We start from the raw sequence: 23,585 nt of genomic DNA on the forward strand, positions 1-23,585 counted from the left end.
AGCTTGCCTTTTAGTTTGTTTGGTGTTGATTGGATTATACCTTGAAGGGTGAGAGAGTTCTTGATGAGTTGGGGAGGTTAAGTGGGGCGCCGTGATAGTTTAGAAGTGTGAAGGGTGGCTCCTTTATGTTTAATGTGGTGTATTTAGAGAGATGGAATGCATGGATCTTTGAAGATAGAGAGACTTTGATGGTAGAGCTGAAAAAGAGTTTCTACAACTCCCTTTCATATGGATAGCACTTCATCATTGTTTTATTTTTCTCTAGTTTTTCTAGTTTTTTTGAACCTTTGTTCTTCTTTTTCTACTGAATAGGGGATTCTCTTGTATAGTTTGTGTACTAGGGAGCAGCCATCTATGCTTTTCAATGAGATTAAATTAGATTAACTTCAAAAGTTGGGACAAGACACTCAACCATCATCGTATCTTATTTCGGGAGTGGCAACTGCACTTTGTATACCTTGATGGCCTTTGTTATTTGTGCACCTAAGTGTGTCGTTACCTTGGGTGACTCTAGTTGCTTGGCTTTGTAAAATTTCATAGTGCTTCTAAGCTGCCTGAAAAGCTCAATGCTTTTAAACCATCTAGGGTGGTGGTTCAATGGCCGAAGGAAATCCCTAAAGTGGTTAGGTACACACTAGAGCATGGGTTTGAATACCGTAATGGAAATCTCTATGCTTAATTAGTATAAACCACCTTCCAGTGTATGTGGGTTGCGCCCCTCTGCCTCTTTTTATATATCATCATTACTTATCAAAAAAAAAAAACCACCTTGGTTACTTATCAAAAAGTGTAAATCACCTTGGCTCTCATTGATGCCTTAGTGGGGCTGAGTTAGGCTATGACTTTGTCGAACTTAAAGGAGCGCCTGCGGTTTCACTGTCTAGGCCTCTCCTGTGCGACTCTCAGCGGGTAGTTGCTACTATGGTCACACCAAAGTAGAATAGCGACAGGTAGGTTCCTCCGCCTACTCTTTTGATTAGAAAAAAAAAAGCACAATGCTTCTAAGCTGGGCCTCTACGCTTATCAACGAAACGAGCTATTTATCAAAATAATAATAAGAAAAAACTATACGTTTTTAAGATGTTTGTATCCAGATGAAGGTTTCCACCTCAAACGCCGCATGGTCTTTTTCTTTTCTTAATAAAGTAATCTTTAGATTCATCCAGATGGTATAAGTGCTTTAACTTAATGTATCTTCTTTATGTTTAAGTCTCCTCATTTTTTGATTGTTGTTTATGTTTTTTGTTTGCATAGATGTAGTGACTCATGTATGCAATCGTTTCCGCAATGCTTCTATATGAGATGACATATTATGATGCAGTTGCTTTTTTTCTATATTTCAGATCTCTTCTATCAAATATGGAATGTGGGACAGTATATATGATACTTTTCAAGCCTTAAGTCAACAAGATTTAACACAGACACGTATGAAAAAAAATTCTTTATATGAGATCATAGATGTTGAACCAAGTGTTAAGGATGCACCAGTCATAGCTGAGTATGATGTGGAGCGCACACGAGGTGAGTAATGTTTGCTTCCCAGACAACCCCCCCAAACAAAGATAAAAACGAGAAAAGTTGTGGACTTTGATATTCACTAAAGAAATTTTCTGTTTTCATTTGGTTGGCTGGAAAGAATTTAGTGTGATTTACTTGATAAGTAAATCTGGGAAGGCTTAAATATGTTGACACTTTTTGAGTTTCGCTCCTTCATTCGACTAGCATTTCTGATAGGATCCCCCCATTAACTTGTATACCTGATTATTATGTGTAATTGAATCTCACAGGTGTTTCTGTTGAAGACATTATCCAGAAAGTATCAACGTATTTTCTGCCTGATTATGAAATCAAGAGTTATGCTAAATCACTCCTAGAAAGGAGAATTATCCTCTTGAGGAAGCTTTATAATTGCGAGTTTTGGCTGGCAGAGCAATTTAGAGTCGAGGCATTCAAGTCTCTTGGTCATGGGGAGTTTTTAATGTTCGTAGAAAAACATGCCTCTATGCTACCTGATGAGATATACAAGTTTTTAACAGGTGACATATGTGAAAAGTCACCTTTGGAGGTTCACATGGTTCAGCATCAGTTGGTTGTATTATTATCACAGGCTTTAAATGGCTTACGGGAAAAAGAAATAATGACTAAGCAGATGATTTCTTCACTACTTATGAGGCAATTCCCGTTGATAAGTCTCAAAATTTTGGAAAATGGTTCCGTGGCAGATTTTCTAGATATGGTGGGGAAGCATAAGAAAAACTTAGTTTCTAAAGGTGTCCTATTTTCTGTAACGTTATTTGAAATGTGTTATGATGGAAATGATTTATTGGAAACCACCAAGGTGAGAACTGACATCTGCCAGAAAACAGGAGCCCTTAAATCGGTTACATCGAGAGACGCAATTGAAGTTTTACTTAGGGCACCACTGATGTCAGATTTAAACTTATGGTCACATTGGGACCTGATATTCGCTCCCTCGCTTGGTCCTCTGGTACCATGGCTGTTGAGTGAAGTCAACACAAAAGAGTTGTTGTGTGTTGTGACTAAAGATGGAAAGGTCCTGCGCATAGATCACTCAGCTACTGTGGATTCATTCTTGGAAGCTGCACTTCTAGGATCCCCTTTCCAAACAGCGCTGCAGCTCTTATCTCTGTTCTCATTAGTTGGGGGAGAAAAATATGTGCCCTTGTCCCTTTTAAAATGTCATGCACGGCATGCATTTGAAGTTATTTTGAAGAATTCTATGGAGAGCATGGAAGTAGATGACATTTGGAACTCTCTCATGCAAGGAGACACTAGACTGAAAGTGGTTGACGAAGTTGCTACTGCTAATTTGAGTAGTGAGTTACACATAAATTTGTGCAAAACGAATAAAGCAGTGCCTGTTGTGTCAAGATTTGTCCTTGATTGTCTTGGCTATTTGCCCACAGAGTTTCGTGGTTTTGCTGCTGATGTTTTCCTTTCTGGAATGCGAACTCTTATCAAGGATTCCGCTTCGGCAATTATGTGTGAATGCAATCGAACAGATCAGCGTCTCATGCTTCATGAAGTAGGATTGTCTCTTGGTATAGTGGAGTGGATTGATGATTATCATTCATTTTGTTCTACTGAAGCTACTGATTTGTTCACATATGGAAGTTCATGCTTGAAAGCTGCTAGGCCTGAGAATGGCATAGGCTCTAAGAATATGCAAGATGCATTGGGTAAGTCTTCCACTCCTGAAGTGACTATCAATGAACCTGTTGTGGCAGATGGTCATGATGAAGAATGCACTATAGTTGGTCGATCAATTGATGGGTTAGAAGTTGTTGATGATAGAATTGGCTGTAGTCGCACGCAATATTTGTCTGAAGTTGATGAATATAAGAATGCAGCCTTAGTCATTGAATCTATCAGGCGGGATGAATTTGGTCTGGATCCAAGTCTTTCTAGCACTGAAAGTAGCATGTTGAAGAAGCAGCATGCTCGACTTGGGAGAGCACTTCATTGTCTTTCACAGGAGTTATATTCTCAAGATTCGCATTTTCTTCTTGAGCTGGTAAGAGTATTGTCTTTGTTACTTTCCTTGTGCTTCCTACAACTTTATAAATGAATAACATGATGAACCATATAAGTTTATAGAGTTGATTTTTTTTCTCTCTCTTTTGTTTTGGTTAGAGATTTTACTTTTGTAGTTTAAGTTTTGGACACATGATTTACAATTGCCATGTAATTCCTAGAAGTTCTTCCTGGTATTGAAAGTTGGTTGAAAGACAAATTATCTTTATTGAGAATATCAACTATACTGATCTACTTGATCTAGATGGGGATGAACAGGCCTTATGCAATATTGTCACAACTTAAAACAAAGACCAATCTAACAATTATAGTAACTCGTTGAGTAAGTTGAACAACATATGAGTAATCAATATTGTATATTAAACATTATATACCAACCACATGGACAGCAGGCTGGCTTGCTCCTTTAGTGATCAATTTTTCTGATTTTCTCTTTATGTTCTCTTCTTCTTTCTCCCCTACTTAGTTGCTCTCTTGTATACTTCCTGTGTACTTGGGTTGCGCCCCTCTGCGCTCTTAATGCATTATTACTTATAAAAAAAAAAACATTATATACCAACCACAATCACAATGCATATCATATCTTCAATATTTCTGCAATTAACTCCCTCTTCACTTGGACTGCTGGTTGGCTTGCGCCTTTAGAGATCAGCTTCCAAGATTTTCTTATTAGATTTTCTTCCTCTCTTTCTCTTTCTTAGTCGCTCTCTTGTATACTCCCGGTGTACTAGGGTTGTGCCCCTCTGCGCCTTTGATAAATATATCTTTACTTATCAAAAAAAAAAAAAAAAATATTTCTGCAATTAACTAATACGAGCTTGTTTTTAAAAATGACAGGATGGAAAAGAATAATAATAATTAGTGGATGTATTTTTTTTTTTGATAAGTGGATGTATAAATGACAGAAGAAAAGTTTCAAGCATGAAGCTAAAAAAAAAAAAAACCTTCTATAAAGCTTTTAAAGAAAAAGGAGACTCACGTTGTTATGCTTACTTTGGTTTCCCGATTGAATCCCGTGATCTTTGCTCTTCACTTGTTGATAACCACATACGAACTCATCAGCATGCTCTCCATGCCAACTTCTCAATGTTTCACTTTGAACCTCCATCCACCACTTTAATTCTTTAAACAAAATCATCTCATAATATGTGTATGTGGTTTCTATTTTACCATATAGAAGGATCTTCTATAGAATGAAGATGATGGCAGCTAGAAAATTCACAATGACGTGGGGAGTCTTTTTTTTCTTTCTTTCTCTAAAAGCTCACTCTATTCAGCCGTCTAACTTCTCTAGTCTACTCTTAAAGTCATGGCAATATAACATGGAGTATACATGCAAATTTGATCTCAATTTGGAAAAGAAATCTTTAAAATCTATAGTGCATATTCAAGCTGTAAACAATGTGTTTGAATACTCTTATTTTTTTTATTTTTTTTTTTTATGAGTAATTGAAATATATCACTAAAAGTGTAAGGCGCCTCTTGGTATACAAGAAGTATACAAGAGAAAACACATAACTAGGAGCAAAATGAACAAAGAAATCATAACTAATGTAAGGAGAAACAAAAGTAACTGTCCAAAATACAAAGGTTTGTTTGAAAAGTGAAAAGAGCTTTGTCAAATATTACTAAACAGGCCCATAATTATTATTATTGTTTTCCTGGGGGTGAGGGGGTTCTCAAATACTTAGGTGTGTTGCATTTTGGAGACTCCAATTTTAGAATTTAGATATGTCCTGCATCTGTCCCTGCTTTAAATTGTACTTAGATAACACGAAGAATCAAATTCTGTTGAAGTTTTCATAGTTAAGAAGCAGGTTGCTGATCTACAATTTAATAAGTCTGACCATCTGCATGGAGAGCAAGGGGTGAAACATAATTAGGTTATTGATCTCTATATGGGCCAGATCTGTGTAGATTTTTATTTTTGGAATTGTGAGTTCTTGTTGCAGGGTCTTATATTCTCACTAGTTATTTTTTTTACTAGTATCTCATTTTGTAAACTAAGTGACAAGAGAAGATAAATAGCAATCCTGTTTGTTGGATTTGGGAAATAAGGTCTAATTTATTGTTTGTCCTCATGCTATCCATATCATTCTTTGTTTATGATACATCCTAAAGGAAAAGACTACTATCTGTATTCCGTAGAATCTTTATATATTCAATTTTATGACTGAATTTGTTATAGGCTTTAAGTCCGTAAGGCTGCTGTAAATCAATCTACTTATGTTTCATTTTGCTTCAGGTTCAAAACGCTGATGATAATGATTATCCAGAAAATGTGGAACCGACTCTGACATTCATTCTTCGAGAGTCAGATATTATTGTTCTAAATAATGAGCAAGGCTTCTCTGCTCAGAACATCAAAGCTCTTTGTGATGTTGGAAACTCGACAAAGAAAGGATCTAATGCTGGATATATAGGGCAGAAAGGCATTGGCTTCAAATCGGTATTTCGGGTATGTTAGAGAAATACTGTTGACTTCATTCTTTGCCCCTTTCCCCCTTTTTTGGCAAGTACCAAGCAGTTTATTGAAAGGAAAAAAAAAATGAAAGAGGGCATCGCCCCAGGTTGTGTAACAAGAGATTATTGTTTTTTTTTGGATAAGTAGTTATGATATAAAACAAAAGCGCAGAGAGGCGTAACCCACATACACGGGAAGTATAAAAGAGAGTGCCTAAGAGGGAGAAAAATGAAAAAGGAAATCAGAGAAGCTAATCCCTATAGGAGCTAGCCAAGCGGCCGTCCAGGAATACAAAGTAAAGAAGAAAAATTGAGTCAATTCCTCTATAGCCCCAATGGAGTTCTCAAAGCATCTAGCATTCCTTTCATTCCAAATACACCACATAAGACACAGAGGGATCATCTTTCACACTACCGCGCTTCGAGAACGGCCTCCTGACCACCAGCAATCGAACAAGCCCCTCACCTTGCAAGGCATGACCCAATGCAACCCAAATCGATCAAAAATAGTATGCCAAAGAACACTTGCGATCTCGCAATGGAGAAGAAGATGATCGACTGACTCTCCATTCTTCTTGCACATACAACACCACTCAATTACCACTAGGTTCCTCTTCTGCAGGATGTCGTGAGTCAAAATTTTGTTTAAGGCCACGGTTCACCCAAAAAAAGCCACTCGCAAAGGCACCTTTGTACGCCAAATGCTCTTCCAAGGAAACACCTCATGGTCAAATTTGGACAAGGCCTTGAAGAGAGACTTAGCCTCGAACTTGCCTTTCTTAGACGATGACCATCGAATACGATCCACAAAACCTGCGGATATCTTGCACGAGTACAACCAATCAAAGAAAGAAGAAATCAAATCCATCTCCCAATCCTGTACGGGCCGCACAAAAATGACATTCCACTCGACAACCCCATTCCTCCAAATAAAGTTATCCTTCACCCAAGCTTCTTTATATTTGGCAATGCTGAACAAGGACGGGAAAGCTTGCTTCAAAGAGGAGTCCCCACACCAAATATCATGCCAAAAACGAACTTTCGAACCCACCCGCACCTCATAATGAATACCTTTGGCAAAAAAATTCCAACCTTGACGAATGTGCTTCCATAAGCCCACACCATGGGAACCCGAAACCCGAAATCTCCTTGTAACAAGAGATTATTGTTACACTCGTAAGTTTGTCATTTTCTTTAGTCTAGTTTCAATCTTTCTTTCTAGAGAAGGTCAAGCAAGGGAGTAACATGACTTAACAAAACTCAGCTAAGGCTTAAATCAATTAATATGGAAGCGAGTATGGTCCATAAAATATGTGTAAAAGGTCGAAAGCTTTGGTTGCTTATCTGTTTCCTGCTCCAAGTGAACCATCTAGACCTATATATTTCAAATATCATGGAAGTACAACTTTATATAATTTGAGTGGTGGTGTTTTTTTTTTTTTTTTTTTTTTTTTCTAAATGTATCTGTGTTAATTCTCTTTTCATTTTTCTGAAGTTTTCATGCCTTTGAAGGAGACTTTCTGGTTGAGCTCCTTCACATCATTGGATGATTTTATAGCCCTTGTGTGGCGGATGTGGAGTGAGGCTCCTTCAAATTATTTAGTCTAGTGGCTTTAGAAGCAGACGGTTTAATCTTGTGTTGAGGCTGATCTCCAATGTAATCAATCATTTTTTTAACTCTATTCATCTTTCACATGCACTTCAAAACTTTATTGATCGAAGTGAAAGCGTAAGGCTCTCCTATAGAAAAGGAACCACCTAACTAGAAAGGGGAGTAGGCCCTTAAAATTTGAGAACATGTGGTTTGAAGGTGGAAGGTTTTGTGGGCCTAGTGAAACAATGGTGGGATTCTTATATTTTCCAAGGCATGCCTAGTTTTGTCTTAGCTCGTAAACTTGAGGCTTTGAAAATTGATTTGAAGAAATGGAATGAGGAGGTGTTTTGCAATGTGGAAAGGAAAAAGAGGAATCTTTTAGAAGAATTGCAGGTTTTTGATGTTGTGGAAGCTTGAAGGGCCTTAGGCGTGGAGGAGAAAATTAAGTAGGCAGAAGTTGGTACGGAGCTAGAATGTTCTATTCTCATGGAGGAGGTGAGCTGGATACAGAAATTTAGGGTGTTGTGGATAAGAGGGGGACACGTGTAAAATTTTTCACACCATTGTGAACTCAAGTAGAAGGAAGATCTCTATAGATTGCCTACTGATTGGCGATAGTATCGCTATCAAACAGGCAGAGATTAGCTAGAACATTGGCCAGTTTTATCAAAAGTTATATACCAAGCAATGTAGTTAGAGGCCGTTGGTGGATGGTCTTTCCTTTGATTCCACACTAGAGTTTGAGGCTGCTTGGTTGGAAAAAGACTTTGGAGAGGAGGAGGTGGAAGGTTGTTACAACAATGGTTGGGGATAAGGCGTTGGGCCCTAACGGTTTCTCTATGGCGTTCTTTCAAGCTTGCTGGGATATGTTGAGAGTGGATATCATGAAGGTTTTTAGTGATTTCCATGCTATAGGGAAGTGTGAGAAGAGCCTTAATGCCTCGTTTATTATGCTCATTTTGAAGCTCCATGGTGCTATCGATCTCAAGGACTTTCGGCCGATTAGTCTTGTGGGGGGTATCTACAAAATTATATCTAAGATCTTAGCTAACATGCTTTGGATGGTAATGGAGAAGATCGTCTCTTAAGTCTTAGAGTGCCTTCATTAGAGGTAGGCAAATTCTTGATCCGGTTCTTATTACCAAGTCCCTTGATAGTAGGTTGAGATTTGGCCATCCGAGTGTCATATGTAAAATGGATTTGGAGAAAGCGTATGATCATGTGAATTGGAATTTTTGGTTGTATTTGCCGAGGCGGTGTGGTTTTGGAGAAAATTGGTACTTGTAGATAGCTCATATATTACCTCAAATTGGTGCTCATAGATTAGCTCAAAAAAAAGATAGCTCATTGTATTACTTCCGTGCGCTTCTTGGTCTTGGTAAATGGTATGCCTACATGTTTCTTTAGTAGTTCCCGTGGGTTGAGACAAGGGAATCCCTTATTCCCCTTGATTTTTTTTTTTTTTTTTGGTGATGGAGGCTTTGGTTATGGTGATTTTTGTTGTGGTTAGTGGGGGGTTGCTGGAGGGCTTCTAAGTGGGCAATGATGCTTTCTCTCATCTTTTGTTTGCTGATGATACTTTAATTTTTTGTAATGCCCTGTCTTCTCCTTTGTGTAATTTGCGGCGCTTATTCCTATGCTTTGAAGTTGCGTCTAGCTTAAGGTAAATTTGGACAAGTCATAATTGGTTCCTTTGGGGAATGTTTCTCAGGGGGTAGGTTGGCCCAAATCCTAGGATGTGGGGTTTCCAAACTTCCAGTCAAGTATCTTGTTTGCCGTTGGCGGCCTTCTACAAGGCTAAGCATATCTGGGACAGCATTATTGAGAAGCTGGAATATCAATTGGCTAGTTGGAAAATGATGTACTTGTCCAAGGGTGGCAGTGTTACCCCTCTTCAATAGTGCTCTCGTGAATCTACCTACGTATTACCTGTCTCTATTCCCTCTTTTGGCGAGTGTTGTCAAACGCATGGAGAAGATCTAGCGTGCTTTTTTGTGGGGTTGGCTAGGTGAAGAGTTCAAATATCACTTGGTGAGTTAGTCCAAGGTTTGTTCTCCGATCTCTAAGGGAGGGTTGGGTATTGGGAATTTGATGGTGTTTAATCGTGCTCTCTTAGGCAAATGGTTATGGCGCTATGGGCATGAAAGAGAGGCTTGGTGGAGAGTAGTGGTGGATTCGAAATATGGCAATCTATGGGGAGGGTAGTACTCTCTTGAGCCTGCAGGAGCCTTTGGGGGTGGGGTTGTGGAAGAATATCAGAAGAGGATGGACTTTTTTTTTTTCCTGCTTTACAAGATTTGAGGTGGGGGATGGTATCAAGATCAGCTTTTGACATGACCAGTGGTGTGGGGAAGCGACTTTAAATGTAGCTTTTCCAGTTTTATATGGTCTTGCTTGTGCGAAAGATTCCCTCTATAGCGGCTAATTTGGAGCTTCTAGGCAGATTCAAGGTCAATTCCTTCAATTGTTCTCTGGCTTCTCCTGTAGGTAGCCACTTCCCTAGGTGTAGAGTGTATGGCGGAATTAGGCTCCTTCGAGGGTGGCATTTTTTGTGTGGTTGGTGGATCTAGGCAAGATCCTCACCTTGGATAATCTTAGGAGGCGGCACATCGTCTTGATGGACAGATGTTGTATGTACTAGAAGAATGGGGAGTCTCTAGATCATCTTCTTCTCCATCGCGATGTGGCTTCTACAATTTGGAGTGCTTTTTTTAGTGAGAAATTATTCACGTCAATATTTTCCTCATCTTTTTCCCATCTCATCCTTTAAATTCAATAGATCAACCATTAGATTTGTAGACGCATGTGGATCCCACACAAATTTAATGGTGGATTCATCCATTCACTATGGAGATGGTTGATAAATGAATGAATTCTATCATTTCTCTTTTTTAATTGTTTTGGGATGTCTTGGGTTATGCCTAGATGTTGTAGATCTATTTAACTGTTGGTGGTCCTAAGGTAGGCCTAGGAGTGTTGCGGTGTGAAAAATGGTGTCTACGTGCCTCTTTTGGTGTGTATGGAAGGAAATGAATGATAGATATTTTGAGGATAGAGAGAGGATGCTGGGGAAATTTTATCTTTGTTCTACAAAACTTTGTATCTATGGACGGTAGCGTATATGTCTTCTTTGTTGATTAGTTATAGTGACTTCCTTGTTCCTTTTGTATACTTCTTGTATACTTAGGTGCGCCTTACGCTTTTAATGAGATTGGTTTATTACTTATCTAAAAAAAAAAGAGCAAAACAAACAAGTCATTATAACTAATCAACAAGGGAGACACATACGCCGCAGTCCATAGATACAATGTTTTGTCTTGGCCTCCTATTTCCTTTTGTACTCCAATAAAGGGAGAAGAGGAGGGGATGACACGCTTTGGTGGACCTCGTCTTGCAAAGGAGAATTTGATGTCGGATCTTTTTATAAGATCCTAGTGTGTAAAGACAATCCCCCTTTCCTTTGGAAGAGTATTTGGTGGAACAAGGCTCCCTTGAAAGTGGCTTTCTTTGCTTGGTCAGTAGCTCTAGTGAAGATTCTTATCATGGACAATCTTAGGAAAAGACATCTCATCGTGGTTAATAGGTGTTATTTGTGTAAACTGAATGGGGAATCCGTTGATCATCTCCTCCTCCATTGTGAGGCGCCAACGTCTTATGGAATGCCATCTCTAGTCTCTTTGGGCTATCCTGGGTTATCCCTAATAGTGTGGCAGATTTGTTCGCCTACTGTGGTCGGGTGGAACTCTCGGAGTGCGGCCGTATGGAAGATGGTTCCTTTTTGCCTCATGTGGAGCTTGTGGAGGGAAAGAAATGATAGGAACTTCGATAACCAAGAGAGGACTATAGAGGAGCTCAAGTCGTATGTCTTTTTTTCCCTCTTTACTTGGACAACTGCTTATTTAGCTCCCTTAGTAATTAGCTTTTTTGATTTTCTTGTTCTTTTTGTCTTTCGTCTTAGGCGTCCTCTTGTATACTTCTTGTGTACTAGAGTTGCGTCCCTCTGTGCTTTTTGATATAGACATTACTTCTATTAAAAAAAAATGTTTTGTAGAACATAGTTAAAATTTCCCCCAACGTCCTCTGTATGCCCTCAAAGTTTCTATTATTCATTTCCTTCCATAAACACCAAAAGAGGCTCCTAGGCACCATATTCCACACTGCAACACTCCTTGGCTTGCCAGAGGAGCACATAGGCAAGGTATTTAAATATTTTCCTAAGGATATAATTCTGTACACCAGGGGTCAATATGAAAAGTTGAAGGAAGTTTAGAAGGAGATGATTAAAGTCGGTCTCTAAAGGCTCACCTCCTATGAAGATTATAACCAGATTTGAAATAGCATTCAACTGTATTTTATTATTAGTAAATCAAAGCTGTGTAAAAGAACTTTACTTGTTTTAAGCCGCAGGGATCTCTTTTAAGGGGAACATGATGGGATTTTTGAACCTCATGGCTCAAGTGGATAAGGGTTAACGTCATGAGGTCCCAGATCCCACTCCCAAGCTTAAAGTGAGAAGGGAGTTGAACAACTTAGAGTGCTCTATCAACTTTGATGCTAGGAGTCGTGGCTCTAGCCAGGGCAAAAGCAAGAAGGCTCTTGCTGTGATGTAATCTTACTTAGGGTTTGTGGGCTGGTTTCTGTTGGGATGTTTGGTGTTTAGGGTTTCTTGCTTTTTTTTTTCTTCTGTTTTTTGCATCCTTTTTGTATACTTCCTGTATGCTAACAGGCACCTACACTTTCTATAAATTTCTCTGATTACCTATCAAAAAAAAAAACAAAGTGTTATCCACGCTTTGTATCCTGAGTTACTTTTTAACTGTGAATTGGTTTTTATGTAGTTTTTTCATAGAAAATGAGAGGTGCTGTATTTCTTGGTTTATCCAATTAATAAATATACTCTCTTAAGTAATAAAGTTTCATGAATGTGGTAATATTTCTGCAGGTCACAGATGCTCCAGAGATTCATTCTAATGGGTTTCATGTCAAATTTGATATAAGTGAGGGCCAGATTGGTTTTGTTTTGCCAACAATAGTGCCTCCATGTGATATTGGCTTGTTTAGTAGGCTGGCATCTAGTGACACTGATCGATTGGATGGTAAATGCTGGAACACTTGCATTGCACTTCCTTTCAGATCAAGATTATCAGATGGAGCAGTGATGAACAGCATTATGACTATGTTTTCAGATCTTCACCCTTCTTTGTTGCTTTTTCTTCACCGACTTAAGTGTATTAAGTTTAGAAACTTGCTCAACAATTCATTTATCGTGATGAGAAAAGAAATCATGGGGGATGGCATCGTTAGGGTTTCCCACGGAAAAGAGAAGATGACGTGGTTTGTAGCATCTCAGAAGCTGCAGGCAGATGTCATTCGTCGTGTTGTGCAAACAACAGAAATCTCTATAGCATTTACATTGCAGGAATCAGTTGGAGATTACATTCCAATTGTTGACCAACAGCCCGTTTTTGCATTTCTTCCTCTAAGAACTTATGGTCTGAAATTTATTCTCCAAGGTGATTTTGTTCTTCCTTCATCTAGAGAGGAAGTGGATGGTGATAGTCCCTGGAACCAGTGGTTATTGTCTGAATTTCCTAATTTGTTTGTTGGTGCGGAGAGATCCTTTTGCACTCTTTCGTGTTTTAGAGAAAATCCAGGAAAAGCTGTGTCAGCTTTTATGAGCTTTGTTCCACTTGTTGGGGAAGTTCATGGTTTCTTTTCTAGTCTTCCACGGTTGATTATTTCTAAATTACGAATGTCAAACTGCTTACTTCTGGATGGAGGCCATGACAGATGGGTTCCCCCATGCAAGGTTCTAAGTGGTTGGAATGAACAAGCTCGCTCTCTTCTTCCTGATGCTTTGCTTAGTGAGCATCTTGGCCTTGGATTCTTGGATAGAAATATAAAAGTGTCTGATTCATTAGCAAGGGCACTGGGTATTCAGGAATATGGAGCCACAATTCTACTTCAATTTATATCCTCTTTAAGGCATGTGGAAAATGGCATCAAATCAATGGGCCTGATTTGGTTGTCTTCTTTGCTAAATGCACTATATACAATGTCATTCCATTCTTCTGGGCAAATTTTGTTAAACTCTGATACAGAAATGGATCTCATAGAGAACCTTCAAAAAATACCTCTTATTCCCCTTTCAGATGGTACGTACAGTTCCGTGAATGAAGGTACAATCTGGTTACAATCTGATGCTGTAAGCACGGGGTTTGATGTTGAGCATGGACCCGAAGCTTTCCCAAATTTATTCACTAAACTTCGGACTGTATGCCCTACCCTGCTTTCTGCATCAACTGTTGATACCTCTTGTGTGGACACGAGTTTGATAGACAATATAACCAAGATGCTTCATAGAATTGGTGTCCAGCGGTTGTCTGCTCATGAAATTATGAAGCTGCACATCTTGCCAGCTGTATCTGATGACAGAATTATAAATAGGGACACAAATTTGATGACGGAGTATCTGTGCTTTGTAATGATCCACCTACAGTCTAGCTGCCCTGATTGTCGTGTCGAGAGGGAATACATAATCTCTGAATTACGAAATAAAGCTTTCATTTTAACAAATCATGGTTTTAAACGACCTGTTGAGGTGTCGATTCATTTTAGTAAAGAATATGGAAATCCAGTCCATGTTAATAAGTTGATCACTGTTGTAGATATGAAATGGCATGAGGTTGACACCACATACTTGAGGCATCCAGTTAGTAAATCACTCTCATGTGGAGTAATGAAATGGAGGGAGTTCTTCCAGGAAATAGGCATTACGGATTTTGTGCAAATACTTCAGGTTGATAAGACTCTTGCTGATCTATCTCCTACCATTTTTAGGAATCTAATGTGGGAAAAAGATCTGATTTCCCCTGAATCGATTGTCAAAGATTGGGAATCCCATGAATTGGTCCATTTAATATCCCTATTGTCCAAAAATGGCATGCGGCAAAGTTGTATATATCTGTTGGAGGTTTTGGATACACTATGGGATGGTTGTTTTAGTGACAAAGCTACAGGTTACTGCAACCCTAAATCTGGTGGAGATAGCAAACTCTTCAAGTCTTCATTCATGAGCAGCATTTGTGATGTCCAGTGGGTAGTGTCTAGCATGGATGATGAGCTTCACTATCCTAAAGATTTATTTTATGATTGTGATGAAGTACGCTTCGTTCTGGGTGCCTCTGCTCCATATGCTGTCCCAAAGGTTAGTGCTTTCGACTTTTTATTTCATTTTGAATTCTGTTTAATCTTTCTTCAATTCTGTTGAGAGAGAGAGATACTTTTTTTTTTTTGGGTAAGTAATTTTGTATCATTAATAAAGGCACAGCCCTAGTATACAAGAACCACTAATAGGAAGAAAAAGAAGAACATAAATTCAAAAAATCTGTACAAGTAGAAACAATCAAGCTATGTGTGCCGTGGTTCATATATGTAAGTACTAATCATAATCTTCCACAACTCTGCTTCATAAGGCTGCCAATCTTAGAATGTGGAAGGCTTTTTCTTTGTAGCAAACTTTAATTGGTTTGCATCCCATTCTAGGTCTTTGTGTGGAAGAACAAAGTGAGAGTTCATTAGCTCCTTTTGTATATTTGAACCTCCGTACACATCTGCTTGTTTATTTTGTGTTAAATGCTCACATAGATTAAAATATTATGCCCACATAGATTAAAATATTATGCCCCCTCCGGACAATGTGTGGGTGCAAACCAGGTACAACTTAAATGGTTGTCCCTCCAAATGCTATGGCACAACCTGTCTATTTATACATAATGCTTACGAAGGTTTGCTTCTTCTTTTTATAATTTTCATTTTCACTTTTTTGGGTGGTCAGTCTCGCTTTGATGCTGAATCGGGTTTGACACGATTATGACACGGAAATAGCTGGATAACCTGACACGACCCGTTTAACCCGTTTACAATAACCAGGTCATATTAGGTAGACCCGACCCGCTAAAAAACCCTAAACCCTAATTTTTTTGTTTAAAAAAAAAAATTGTAATAATAATATATGAATACCAATACAATTGTTAATAAAAACATTTACAAAATTAGCAATTTTCAACTCTATACATATTAGAATATTAGATAGTCCATTTCCATAATTCCATGTAATGCAATAATGATTTTAGTTTCTCTTTAAGGAGATTCCTTTGCTATGATGACCAATCTAGATATTCTCTATTTTACTGTTCATATTAAATTTCACACACACACACACACACACATATATATATATATATATATATATATATGAAATGAATATGGATCAAATTAGGTTTCCCACGACATTTCCATCATAGCAATTGTTAGAGGAATTTAGGGTTTGCATGTAAAGAGAAGAAAGAAGAGGCTGTGTTATTTTCACGTAGCCTTCTCCTCTCATACTTCATATATATATATATCTAATGTAACATTGAGTACAAAGACCAAAATACCCCATATAATATATTAACCCTAATATGCTCATCTAACACTCCCCCTCAAGCTGGAGCATATATATCATATAAGCCCAGCTTGGAACAAATAAACTCTAACTTCTTTCGACACAAAGACTTTGTAAACATATCAGCTAGTTGATCTCCAGACTTCACAAATGGTGTAGATATATCTCTGCTGAGTATCTTATCTCGAACAAAGTGACAATCGACCTCAATATGCTTAGTTCTTTCATGAAAAACAGAGTTAGATGCAATATGTATAGCGGCTTGATTGTCACAAAATAATGGGATAGGAGTAGGAGCAGTGAATCCAATCTCCTGTAGGAAATGTTGTAACCACGTCAATTCACTAGCAGTATTAGACATTGCCCTGTATTCTGCCTCAGCACTCGACCGTGCCACCACCGTTTGTTTCTTACTTTTCCAAGTCACCAGATTACCACCCAAGAATGTGCAATACCCTGTAGTAGATCGCCTATCTGGGAGGGAACCTGCCCAATCTGCATCAGTAAACCCTTCTACCCGGAGGTGTCCATTCGGTCTATACAATATCCCAAGGCCAGGAGCTCCTTTCAAATATCGAATAATACGAGTAACAGCTTCCCAATGTAAAACTCTAGGAGCCTCCAAGAATTGACTAACAACACCAACTGCATATGAAATGTCTGGCCTAGTAATAGTGAGATAATTCAACTTTCCAACCAAACGACGATACCTACTAGGATCTTCAAATAATTCTCCTTCATCTTTTACTAATTTCTGATTAGGATCCATTGGAGTGTCAACAGGACGAGCACCCAGGAGACCTGTCTCTTCTAACAAATCAAGTGCATATTTTCTTTGAGATAAATTGATACCCTTTCGGGATCTAGCAACTTCAATCCCCAAGAAATATCTGAGTTTTCCCAAATCTTTAGTATGAAACTTCTGCTGTAAAAACAGTTTCAATCGAGCGATACCTCCTGAATCATCCCCTGTAATCACAATGTCATCCACATATACCACAAGAAGAATGTAGCCTGCATTTGTATGCAAGTGAAATACTGAATGATCTGTCTGACAACGCTGAAGACCAAACTCCATAACGGCCTCAGAGAACTTCCCAAACCATGCCCGTGGAGATTGCTTGAGACCATACAAAGCCTTCTTTAACTTACAAACACAACTCCGATACTCCCCCTGAGCAACAAACCCAGGTGGTTGCTCCATATAAACTTCCTCATGTAAATCCCCATGTAAAAAGGCATTTTTGACGTCCAACTGAAATAAGGGCCAATTAAGATTAGCAGCCAAAGAAATAAGAATACGAACGGAAGAGATTTTGGCAACTGGAGAAAACGTCTCATCTTAATCAATACCATATGTCTGTGTATAACCCTTAGCAACCAAACGAGCTTTCAACCGTTCAACAGAACCATCAGGATTAAACTTAACCGTGTATACCCATTTGCAACCAACAGTCTTCTTAGCAGGGGGTAATGGAACAAGTTCCCACGTACCACTTTGATGTAAGGCCTTCATTTCCAATTCCATAGCTTGCCTCCAACCAGAGTCAGATAAGGCATCCTGCACTGTCTTTGGGGTGGAAACAGTGGAAAGATGGGAAATAAAGCAAAAATGGGAAGGAGATAAAGAACTAGTGGATACAAACTGACTGATAGGATGTTTAGTAGTGCAAGAACGTGTACCTTTCCGTAGGGCAATGGGCAAGGAATCAGATGCAGGTGCCAGTGGATCCGAAGACGGGGAGGATGATGGTGGAGGTGCAGGAGCTGATGGTCGTGGCCGACGTGTATAAACCTGGAGAGGAGCAGGTGAAGGTGGAGGCAACATGACAGACTTAGAGAGATATGGAACAGGCAGCGGAACAGACGCAACATCAGGCTCAAGAGTAGACGCTCCAAAAGACGCATCAATAGGAAAATAGGAAAGAGACTCAACAAAGGTGACATCGGCGCTAGTAAAGTAGCGGCGAAGAACAGGACTATAACAACGATATCCTTTCTGAGTTGGGGAATAACCAAGAAAGACACATTTGGTAGAACGAGGATCAAGTTTATCATAACCAGGACCTAAATTATGAACATAACAAACACACCCAAAAACCCTAAGCGGTAAGGCAAATGGGGGTGAAGAACAATATAGCAGAGAATGAGGAGAAGCGCCATCTAAGACCGAGGAGGGCATTCGATTAATGAGGTAACAAGCAGTAAGAACAGCGTCACTCCAAAAATGTTTGGGGACATGCATATGAAATAAGAGACAACGTGCAACATCCAATAAATGACGATTCTTGCGTTCAGCCACTCCATTTTGTTGTGGAGTGTGAGCACATGATGTTTGATGGATAATGCCTTTATCAGACAAATAAGAGGCAAAAGAACTATATGTGTATTCTTTGGCATTATCAGAACGCAAAATACGAATTTTCTTAGTAAATTGAGTCTTAATCATATTACGAAAAATCCGGAAAACAGAAAATAACTCTGAACGATTTTTCATTAAAAATAGCCAAGTCATACGGGAAAAATCATCCACAAAGGTCACAAAATAATGAAATTTATTGGATGCAATATTCATTGGACCCCATACATCAGAATGAACTAACTCAAAAGGATGTGAAACACGACTAACAACTCTTGACGGAAGAGAAACACGACGGTGCTTACTAAGCTGACAAGCTTCGCAAGACACGGACAACTCGTTTCGAAGACTTGGGACTTGATGCTTCAATGTAGGAAGGGAAGGATGACCAAGACGACAATGCCACTGAAGAGCTGAGGTTGACGACTGTAAAGCACATGAGGAAAATGAAGGTGCAAGATCCAGATAATATAAGCCACCAACTTCATGCCCCATACCAATCATCCTCCTCGTCTTGAGATCCTGAAAAATGCACAAAGAAGGGTAAAAACTGACAGAACAATTAAGAGCTTTGGTAATTTTACTAATGGATAACAAATTAAAAGGAAAACCAGGAACGTGTAGAACAGAAAGCAACTCAATATCTGGACTCAAATGGGTATGGCCAGAGCCGGCTACGGTGGAGAGGGAACCATTAGCTAGGGTGACACTGTGGGGTGTATCAACAGGACGATAATCAGAGAGAGAAGTGGACGAACCAGTCATATGCTCATTGGCGCCAGAATCAATAATCCAAGAGTCGCGAGTGGAGGATAAAAGACAGTGAGATGCAGTACCTGACTGAGCAAGAGTAGCAGTGGAAGAGGTAGAAGCCCGCTTATGGGTTAAGAACTGAGCATACTCATCTTTCGGAATGGAGATCAAATCATTCTCGAAGTGTGAGCTCGAGCTAACAGGTGGTCCAGATGGAGCTGGGAAATCAGCATGAGAAGCAACCTGATTGGCCAACCCAGATGGGGTGCCATGTAAATCCCAACAAAAATCCACAGAATGATTAGTACGACCACAATGAGTGCATTTGCGAGGCCCACGACCTCCAATGCGACCTCCGCCTCGAGAATCACGTCCACCACGAAAACCACGACCACCATGACCACCCCGTCCCCCACGAGAACTACCATAACTTCCACAACACGCCGGTGTCTGACAGACCTCACCGGTGATACCAAAACCCACAGCGACAGACCCAAGCGACTACCACAGAACACGTCAGCAAACCACCACAGACTCAGTCGACGACCACACTTCAACGACAACCCAGTTTCTGCCGATCATCACTGTAACCTGCCGGCAGCCATATACTTCACCAACAACCACAGACTAGACCGTAAATACACCACAAACCACACCGGCGACCATCTATCCCCAATCACTATTCGCGGGCATGAAGCCCACGTCTCACAATTCCACGCTCAGTAGGATAAAACTAGGATTCGGGTAAAAAAAAAATATATATATTAATAAAGAAGGGAGGAAGAAGCGGGGTGAGAGATGCAGTCAATAGTTATGGCTCTGATACCATGTTAGAGGAATTTAGGGTTTGCATGTAAAGAGAAGAAAGAAGAGGCTGTGTTATTTTCACGTAGCCTTCTCCTCTCATACTTCATATATATATATATATCTAATGTAACATTGAGTACAAAGACCAAAATACCCCATATAATATATTAACCCTAATATGCTCATCTAACAGCAATAAAGAAAAAGATAATAATAATAATAAAATAAAATAAAAAAGAAGCTAACAAAAACAAAATAATAAAGAAAAAAGAAACAAAACTCAAAACTCAAAACTACATCATCATTAGATTCATTACAAATTAGGTTCCTATGGGCCATTATGCCCGGTGTTGTCCACTTGAAGTCTTGAAAGATCTATGATCCATCTCATGTAATCAAAGATATGAATTAGGAAACACTACAAATATGCTCATTTTTTTACTTTTTTTGTTTTTTTTGAACCGGGTCTGGTGGGTCCCCGTCAGACTCGGTTACTCTTCGGGTCTGGCGGGTACCCGTCAGACCCATTTAGTACCCGCCAGACCTAAACAGTAACTGGGTCTAGTGGGTCGACCCGCCAGACACGAAATTAACCGGGTCTTAAATGGGTAGACCCGAACCCGATAAGGCCAAATCCAATACCTGTTTTTTCATATCGTGTTGGTGTCGGGTTCGCGGGTCGTGTCAAAATTTCCAGCCCTAGTCTTGCTCGTATATAGTGGAAAACAATGCAGCCTTAGTAAACTGCTTTTTGTGACCAGGAAGATGCTGAGTTTTTTTGTTTTTGTTCATCACAGTGTTAGGCATTTAGCTTGTGTGGTATGATTATGAATGTACAAAAGGGTCTGCTGTTTCAGCGCTGGCATAGATTTGAATCCGAGCAATGGCTTTTTTAAGATGCTAGTCACTAAAGGCATCTATAGAGGACTGTTAACATCTGTTGCTCTCTGGCAACTGACATGTTCGTTGCAGTGGTTGACTTACATGGATCAAAAATGGGACCGGGTTGGTTTTGGCAGCTCTAGTGCTACATGTCCCAGATATTTAACTATCTAATAAAGGAGATAATGATTGATGTATAAAAGTTTGTTAATGCTATATAATATATGAAATCTTTACTTATAATAATAATAATAATAATATATTAAATCCTTAAAGACATATTTTCATTTGTTACCTTACTGGTCTAGGGTTTATTGCCGAACATGTTGTGAGATATGTCATTGGACGAGCTTTAAAATAAGCAACAATTACGCAGCACTAGTCCGTTTTTCTATTTTTTGTTTAGAATGCAGTACTTTGCCTGAAACAGAAAAAAGTACAATTAAATTGTTGTTTCTCTTGTATAGCCCACTAGCTACATTTGTTTGTACATTTATTTTTCTTAATGCAGTTAACTTCAGCTGTATCAAACTGCTGCATCTCCCTATATAATGGGAGGACTGAGCTGACATAGATTTATACAAGTTCTTTATCATGCTGTGTTTTTCTTATTGAAACAGGTGAGAAATGGAAAATTAGTAAGTGACATTGGGTTTAAGATTAAAGTTACCATTGATGACGTTTTGGAAACTCTGAAAGTATGGAGAAGATCTAAGACACCTTTCAAGGCCAGGTATTGCTGCATCATCATATTCACCAACTTAGATCTTCGATGTTTCTTATCTGAAAGTGAGATCATTTGTTGTTAGTAACTGTTCTTTCCTTCTGGCTATACAAACTAACTTAATGCTATTTCTTGTTTTACTACATAGTGTCTTCATCTTTTTCTTTGTGCTGTTTGATTGAATTCTTCATTATTTTTGGCTTTCATTAAGACTGATTATTACTTATCAAAATAAAATTATGTGGTTTTGCTATTGCTTTTCCCTTCAAGAAAAGTATTTATTAAGGCTCCGTATGTTTCGGCGTAAAATTTTTTTTGTCAGAAAATGTTTTCAGCGCAAAACATTTTTTTGAAAAATGATTTCATGGAAAATATTTTTCAGTGTTTGGTTGCGTATGGAAAATGAAAAATATTTGGTTGCGTATGGAAAATAATATATATATCAAAAAAAATATATTTTTTCATCAAGTCATAAAACTTTAAATTACGAAAATGTTCCAACCAGGTCTTGGCAGTGTCCCAACCGGGTTTTGGCAGTGTCTCGACCAGGTCCTAATCAAGTCTCAGCATCGTCCTGGCAATGCCCTAACCGGGTCCCGATGTTGCCCAGATGAAGTCCTGGCAAGGTCTTGGTCAGGTAACCTGCGGGTCCCAGCAGGTCCGGCGGGGTCCCGACGACGTCCTGGTTGGGTTTGTCAACTTGAGAATGCGACGCTTAAACTCGAAAAATGGTTTACGGTTTTAAAAAAAAAAATGAAAACCTTTTTTCAGAAATTAAAAAGGCTTTTTCGGTCAAACAAAAAATATTTTCTGTTAACTATTATTTTCCGTCACACCAAACACTCGAAAATACAGAAATTATTTTATGCTGGAACAAACGGAGCCAAAGTTTATGAATTTCTTGGGTCTTTGTTCTGTTTTGAGCATGTTAGTGGTATAACAAGCCCACATCTAGATGAATGTTGCACCATATATAAGTTGGTGCAATATAAGTTTTGTCCATTACCGTCTTTTTGTTAGTTATGGATGGTTAAAGAGGAGTATAAAATTTTCTATATAGGATTTCATGCAATGATGCCAATGTTAGTGTGTTTCTCAAAGTGACAATTAAACTGGTTCCAAGGCTTTGACTACACGGTTGGGAATGGGATTGACCCATTTGGGGTCAGAATGCCCATTGCTTTTGTCAAAATGAAGGTTGATTTGGCCTTCTGAGTTGACCCACACCCCGAGGAGTGCCGACCCAAGTTGACACCAACCACTTTGACCCGGAAGTCAGTGGCGATGGGGGAGAGAGACTGAGGAGGTGGCTAGGGTTTCTGTAAAGATGGTATATATAGGGGTGTTGGGTCGGGTTGGGTTCATTGGAATTCCCTTTCGACCTCTAAGCTGACCCTCCTCAAAAGCGGACCGTTTGTGAGCTTTGTATGCTTGAAATTGTTCTTCTAATCATAGTTTGTTACTCTCTTTCAAAATGGTCCTTTCAGTATTCACCTTAATCTGTTTATTGGTTGTTCGCTACCTGACTGAATTTTTGTCTAGTGGTGCTTCTGCAAATATTGAAGCTTTTTTTTTTTCTTCCAAAAGCTGGTATGGACAAATTGATGTGAATCTTGATTAGAACTTAACCGAGGTAGGTATGGAAATAATAGGAAGCAATAATCTAGAGAAGGTCGTACACTACATTCTGAGATTTGTTTATAGAGGTTTTTATTTTTTATATTTCTCTTGAGACTACATGCCACCCTATGTAATTCTTGTTTCTTTGGGTATGTTGCTCTCTCTTTGTGTGTGTACCCCACCCTGTTCCCTAATCTTTTTTGCTGTTAGATTGTTGGATGATATTTCTTCCACTTGTATTTTCCCCCTATTCACTTCAAATTCTTTGATTTTATCGGGGGAAGACTATCTACACTTTTCAAGATTTCTTGTGATACTACAAGTTCTGTGAACTGGTATCTGTAAGCTGTGCTACGTCTTCTTGGGTGTGTCAGCTCAG

General features: G+C 39.0%; 1 protein-coding gene across 2 annotated transcripts in view; it reads left to right on the top strand.

The window, feature by feature from the left end:
* LOC132178517 (protein NO VEIN) overlaps positions 1-23,585 on the top strand; it is a 37,552-nt gene that overhangs the window by 9,133 nt on the left and 4,834 nt on the right. For both annotated transcript variants that reach the window (XM_059590949.2, XM_059590950.2), the window contains 5 exons: positions 1,344-1,521; positions 1,788-3,535; positions 5,801-6,013; positions 12,555-14,819; positions 21,483-21,595. In XM_059590949.2, the coding sequence (XP_059446932.2) occupies positions 1,344-1,521; positions 1,788-3,535; positions 5,801-6,013; positions 12,555-14,819; positions 21,483-21,595 (4,517 nt within the window). The remainder of the gene's footprint in view (positions 1-1,343; positions 1,522-1,787; positions 3,536-5,800; positions 6,014-12,554; positions 14,820-21,482; positions 21,596-23,585) is intronic.

Source organism: Corylus avellana, chromosome 4 (genome assembly GCF_965113065.1).
Source record: "Corylus avellana chromosome 4, dhCorAvel1.hap1.2, whole genome shotgun sequence".
Lineage (NCBI taxonomy): Eukaryota > Viridiplantae > Streptophyta > Magnoliopsida > Fagales > Betulaceae > Corylus > Corylus avellana.